Source organism: Nematolebias whitei, chromosome 12 (genome assembly GCF_014905685.2).
Source record: "Nematolebias whitei isolate Nwh7 chromosome 12, NemWhi1, whole genome shotgun sequence".
NCBI classification, from domain to species: domain Eukaryota; kingdom Metazoa; phylum Chordata; class Actinopteri; order Cyprinodontiformes; family Rivulidae; genus Nematolebias; species Nematolebias whitei.
In genome coordinates this window covers 11,836,566-11,843,400 of record NC_056509.1, presented here as the reverse complement: position 1 = coordinate 11,843,400, position 6,835 = coordinate 11,836,566, and the positions used below count along the sequence as shown (strand labels likewise).

The 6,835-nt window shown below is 45.6% G+C and overlaps 1 protein-coding gene across 1 annotated transcript in view; it reads left to right on the top strand.

Moving 5' to 3' along the window:
• The window catches only part of LOC119418750, a 31,451-nt gene that overhangs the window by 12,630 nt on the left and 11,986 nt on the right, over positions 1-6,835 (top strand). The window contains exon 5 of the mRNA XM_037686086.1: positions 2,517-2,639. Within this exon, the coding sequence (XP_037542014.1) occupies positions 2,517-2,639 (123 nt within the window). The remainder of the gene's footprint in view (positions 1-2,516; positions 2,640-6,835) is intronic.

The following is a 6,835-nucleotide window of genomic DNA, read 5'->3' as shown; positions in this document are numbered from 1 at the left end:
TTTTTTTGAATGTCCAGAGGACCAGATTTAACTTTTTTAGATTTTTCTACCTGGATTATTGAGCATGCATCAGGATATTTTCAGAGCATGGTTAAAACGCAGTACAGCTGAACTGCCGTCAGCTTGAATTCTGAGACATGAGAAACCCAATGGGGGCTCCGACAGAAAAAAGGGCTGAATGTGTGCCTCTGTGCTGGGCCCAGGCTGCGGTCTCATAGAGCTGAGGTGAGCCAGCGCACACCAGGAGGAGGCATGAGCGCTTTCTGAGTGAGACACCGTTTCGGTGGAGGCTGTAGCTGTCGTGGAGAAAACACAATTACTCCCGCTGCGCTGAGTGGGCAGAAAACAGCAGAAATTAAAAACGGGCTCTGGCTTGTGATATTTACTGAACTGCGGTGTCATTTAAAACACTGTTTAGAGGTTACTGGCTCGTTCTGTATGGGGAATGTGTGAAGAGAGGCAGCTGAGAGATCAGCTGATCTGACAATCTCAAATGAAAAACTTTTCTTTCAGAGGTGTTTTTGTTTTATATCAAAAACATACATCATCAAAAAACACATACCTTCCCCTCAAGGATCTGTTACCTGGTGGAGGGGGCAGTCGGAGGAGCAGGGCTTGAAGTCACTGCCGCAGCTGTGGAGCACTTCTGGTTCTGTTGCTGGCCAAGGCGGTCCCTCCAGCGGCCGGAGGGGCAGATGGACTGTGATGTCACCAGATGGTGTACAGTCTCTGAGACCTCCTCGGACCTCTGCGATTTCTCAAGGATCGTCCTGAAGTTGGCTCCGAACAGTGCCTCTGGGGTGATGGGGCCCTCCATCAGGTCTTTCTGCAACCTCTCTGACAATGATGGTGAGAGGCGTAGCCAAGTGGTCCTCTGGATCATGGTCATCCAGGCGGTGATGCGGGACAGGCATATCGCAGAGGTGGCACATGTTTAAGATGACATCAGCAGCTTTACAGAGAGAGCTCTTGTCTCCTCCAGCAGGTCTGCTTCCTCCAGCCTCTTAGAGATGCTGTAGGCCAGTAGGGCGATGTTGTTGTTCGCTGCGGCCATCTGGAATGAGCACTGGTGAGCACAGTTGGAGACCATCTGGTCACCATCTGGTCAGGCTTCCCTGGAGGGACAGGTTGCTGGTCCATCCAGGAAGCTTTTGCCCCAAATGTCACCGCAAGGCTTGGCTCCCCCGGGAGGGGGGGGGGGGGGTGGTCCGAGGGAAAAAACACTGATCGGTAAAACCCTCCACTCTGGAGATGGAGGCGAAGGTGGAGACGGATGTCTTCAGCTTGCCGGCCCAGCTGCAGCCTCGTTCCAGTGTGACGTCACAGCTGGACAGCGAGGCCAGGTGGGGTCAGGACGATGAGTCGGGGCGGAGCCAACCTTGCCGCCAGATCATTCGATCAGGGTGGAGGGAGGCGAGATACAGAAAGTCCCTTGTGTTAACATCCTCCTGGATTATGCCGGGCAACTCCGAGAGGAGGGTGCTGACGGCTGGGTGTGGTCACTGACGTGGGAAAATCCGAGGTAGCTGAGCATCCGCTCGGCCACTTGTCTTCCGTCACTACGCTCTCCAGGAGGGAAGGGGCAGCTCCGCATTGCCTTTCTCGAAGGAGTCATTCGATTCACTGCATGACTCTGCGTCAAAGAAGGCGGTGGCGTCATCCCGCGCATAGTGTCCCGCCACAGAAAAAAAAACCACTCAGCGGAGCTGCTGCCAACAACGCCTTTTTTAGGGAATCATCCGATTTACCTGAAGAAAAAAACACATTAGAAAAGGCTGTGGCGTCATCTAGCGAGTAGCGGCCCTCCTCAGAAAACATCCAGCGGGGCTGTTGCTAACATGAGGTAATTCTTGAGGTAATCATTCGATTACCACGAGGACAAAACACGTTAAAAAAGGCTGTGGCATCGTCCAGCAGGTAGCGGCCCCCCACGGAAAAAACATTCAGCGGGGCTGCTACTAACATCACCTTTTTCAAGGAAATCATTTGATTACCACGAGAAAAAAACACATTAGAAAAGGCGATGGCGTCGTCCATTGGGTAGCGGCCCACTACGGAAAAGCACTCCTTGGCGCTTACCTTGAACAAGGCTGTTCGTCTACTTCTCCTCGGGGAGGAAGAGCTCATCGGGACGGCAGGAGGTTGGCGTGGCAGAGACCCAGGCATCCTTAGTAATGGTTGTGCCGGTCAAAGCTGGACAACTTTTCCTTCTTCGTTCTTCTGACAGTGCTAGCTAGCTGGTTGAAGAAACAATGGGAGCCGATTACCCGGTCTCACCGTAATTTATACGGACCTTGGGTGAGGCCCACACACAGCAGGTGGGTGTGGACTAAAGTTTTTTCAGTGCAGCGCAGAGCGCATAGGGATGAACCCACTAGCGAAAGTCTTAAAGGGCGAAGCCTATACGAAATAGAACATATATCATTATCTAAAATTCTATTCTTGGATTATTTTGAAACATTTCTAAAATATTCCTGTAAATTTCACCACATTGTGCTTTTCTGTTTCTATTACAGGATTTAATTGAAGGAGCAAGCAATATGGTGAACTCAAACTGGAGTGGAGTAACTGATACCATACGTCACCAAATGTCAGAACTATATCTTAATTCTGTGGAGTCTTTGGTGAAGCACATTGAGGTGAACACGAGTGAGGGCTTCAACAGCACAAACCTGGAACTAAAATTCTGCTCAAGTGATGACTGTAACATGACTGTGTTTGGCGTTGAAGTGTCTATGAACAGGACCACTGGGATGATGAAAACTATGGGGATGAAAAATTTAATGGAAAAATTAGATAACAAAAATTTCCCTGGCAGAAATCGCACCAGCATCTTGATGTCAGCCACATTGACAAATTACAGTGATTCAAATATTACAATTCAAATGCTTTTTCCTGATGAGCAACCAGATGCTACAGAACATGTATGTGTCTACTGGGACACCAGTGCAGGAGACTGGTCAAGTGAGGGATGCATTGCCAACACCACTGAAGATAACCAAACACTTTGCGAGTGCAACCACCTGACTTCATTCTCTGTTCTCATGTCTAAAACTGCCAATGTGTCTTCTCATTCCCTCGACCTTATCACATATATTGGCCTTGGTGTGTCTATTTTCTCTCTGCTAGTTTTCCTCTTCATTGAGTATCTTGTGTGGTCTGCTGTGACAAAAACGAACCTGTCACATTTCCGTCACACATCTATAGTCAACATCGCCGTGTTTCGCTTGCTCGCTGATTGCAGTTTCCTGGCTTCAGCCTTTCCTAACAATATCAGTGACACCTGGTGTTTTACATTTACTGTGTGCAAACACCTGTTTTACTTGGCTATGTTCACCTGGATGTTGTGCTTGAGTTCGATGCTCGTCCACCAGCTCATCTTTGTTTTCAGCCCTGTGAGGAAGAGAGTGTTCATGTTCCTCTCCAGCATTGTAGGCTATGTTGTCCCAATTGTATTGGTGGGAGCTAGCTATGTGTATTACAAATACACCAACAAGGACTACTATAGCAGGGAAACCTGCTGGTTGATATATGTAAGACTATTGGAAGGCTCTATTCATGCTTTTCTTCTTCCAGTGCTCACCATTGTTTTGGCAAATCTCTTTTCTATGGTGGTTGTCATTGTAACATTGGTGAAGACCTCCATACCCGACAGCAGCAAGGCAGATGACAAGGAGACGGCCAAAAGCATTCTTAAAGTGGTAGTTTTTCTAACGCCTGTCTTTGGAGTGACATGGATTGTCGGCTTCTTACTTTATACCATGGATGAGGGTACAACCTTGTTTGAAATTGTTAACTACACTTTCACCATCCTCAATTCTTTTCAGGTAACTAGAGCAATTTTCACAACAAACTTAAAGTTGGTACTATATATCCTGATGCATGCTCAATATTCCACGTAGAAAAATCCCAAAAAGTTCAATCTGGTCCTCTGGACATTCAAAAAAACAAAAGCAAAACAAAGCAAAAAAATGTAGAAACGTTTCGTCTCTCATCCAAGAGACTTCCTCAGTCTGAGGTGCTGTTTTCAGTTCAGTCTCTTAAATAGCACCTTCTTAGAGTGGATCAACCAGTTTGCTGCTGACAACCAAAACTAGCTGATCACATGCTCAAGAAGGACCATCAGCCTAACAATGGGTCATTAGCACACTGATGGCTGTTTACTGCTCACAGAGGGCTGAGTGATACTAGCAATCACAGCATTGTAAGAGGGGGACAGTTGAACCCGGAGGCCTCCACCCCTGTTTAATGATGGACGATTTCTTTTCACAAAGATGGCCTCCTTTACTCCTCTCTCAAACCATCGTTCCTCTCTGTCCAGGATGTGAACATCTTCATCCCTGATAGAGTGACCGCTGGCCTGGAGATGAGTGTAGACCGCAGAGTCCTGGCCTGATGATGTTGATCTTCTGTGCTGGGCCATCCTTTTGGCCAGTGGCTGTTTAGTTTCCCCGATGTAAGACTGATCACAGCCCTCCTGACACTGAACAGCATACACAACATTACTCTGTTTGTGCCGGGGGACTGGATCTTTGGGATGAACCAGTCTTTGCCATAATGTATTTTGGGGTTTAAAAGCCTCTGGGACGTTATGTTTAGAAAATAAACGTCTCCGTTTCTCTGATACCCCATCAACATACGGAATGACCACTGGTCTGGGTCTGGGTTCCTCCTTTTCACCTGAAGGCTGACTGGAGTCCTGTTTGGGTTTCTTCTCTGCTTTCAGGAAGGCCCAGTTAGGATATCCACATTGCTCTAGAGCCTGTTTTGTGTAGGATTTCTCCTTCTGCCTGGCTCCCGAGCTAGTGGGGATGCTGTCTGCTCTGTGATACAGAGTCCTGATGACTACTAACTTGTGCTCCAAAGGGTGATGGGAGTCAAACTGCAAATACTGGTCTGTGTGGGTGGGTTTGCGGTACACCTCGGTTTGCAAATGTCCTCTATCCGAGACTGAGACCTCACAGTCCAAGAAAGCCAACTTGCCATTTTTTACATCTTCTCGTGTGAACTTGATGTATTTATCCACAGAGTTGATGTGGTCAGTAAAATGTTGGACTTCCTGAGATTTAATTTTAACCCAGGTGTCGTCAACATACCTGAACCACAGGTTCAGGTATGTTGTTCCACAGAACAACTGTGTCAACTCTTGAAACTGTGCCTGCAGTCAACCTACTTCACATATGGGGAGCAATATTATAGGCAGAAACATGGGTGTGCTATGGGGTCTCCAGTTTCTCCTATTGTTGCCAACCTGTACATGGAGGAGGTAGAAAAGAGAGCCTTGACTTTTGTTGTGGATAGAATACCACGTCGTGTTCAAAACGGCGGAGGCGTCGCCCTTCGTATAAAAGATTTATTTGACACAACATGGGTTACAGATATTCAGAGACAAACAATTACATTAATAAGATATATGCATATAAATGGAGCATTAAGAACAAACCGCCTCGTGCCTCCCTGAAAATGCTCAGTGCGCGTGCGTCATTCCCGGCCTTTTATCCCCGTTTGAGAAGGCTAGCTTCCTGATTGGTTCAGCTTCTGTCGCTATGGTTACGACTTAGCCCGCCCCCTCAAGGACGTTACGTCTATATTTCAGATAAGTTTTGGTTCACTGAAATCGGCTTTTGTTTAAAGTTTAACTTGCTATTATACTTTAGGGATATAAAATGATTCGTGTCTAAATTGTTTATGCGTAATAATTAATAACTATTAATTATTACCTACCTCCTGGGTGTTAATTCAATATCTGTTGGAGGTCTGGTGATTCTGTTTTTAAGGCAGATTCATCTTAGTTTCTGTGTCTGCGTTTAAAACTGTTAACACTGTTTGTTTAACGTGATTATACCTTAGTGATAACACTGATTTGAAATAGTTGTTTATTTCTAGGAATAATTATATTATCTAACTTATGTTCGTGTTTTTATTTGGATCATGGTTATACTCTTAATTTGATTTTACTTAGTCAACCTATAGTCTAAATTAAAGAGCTGTTCTAGCTTTATTTATGTTAATCAGTCTGCTCTCTGGCCTGATTTGATTGCTTGTAATTTATCAAATGTGAACTTGTAAAATTATCTTTAGCTACTATGAGATTATATTTAAAGGTCAACTAGTTAGAATTAGCAAACATTTTCTATAAACATAGTTCAACCTTGGAAGAAAGACACACACACACTTTATATGACCTGACATTTGAGTGCTTGATAGGAATTATAAAAAGGTATAAAATATTAAATCCAACACGTCCTTTTCAGGGACACCACCAAGTCATTGGTTCAGGTATGTTGACGACACCTGGGTTAAAATTAAATCTCAGGAAGTCCAACATTTTACTGACCACATCAACTCTGTGGATAAATACATCAAGTTCACACGAGAAGATGTAAAAAATGGCAAGTTGGCTTTCTTGGACTGTGAGGTCTCAGTCTCGGATAAAGGACATTTGCAAACCGAGGTGTACCGCAAACCCACCCACACAGACCAGTATTTGCAGTTTGACTCCCATCACCCTTTGGAGCACAAGTTAGGAGTCATCAGGACTCTGTATCACAGAGCAGACAGCATCCCCACTAGCTCGGGAGCCAGGCAGAAGGAGAAATCCTACACAAAACAGGCTCTAGAGCAATGTGCATATCCTAACTGGGCCTTCCTGAAAGCAGAGAAGAAACCCAAACAGGACTCCAGTCAGCCTTCAGGTGAAAAGGAGGAACCCAGACCCAGACCAGTGGTCATTCCGTATGTTGAGGGGGTATCAGAGAAACTGAGACGTTTATTTTCTAAACATAACGTCCCAGTGGCTTTTAAACCCCAAAATACATTACGGCAAAGACTGGTT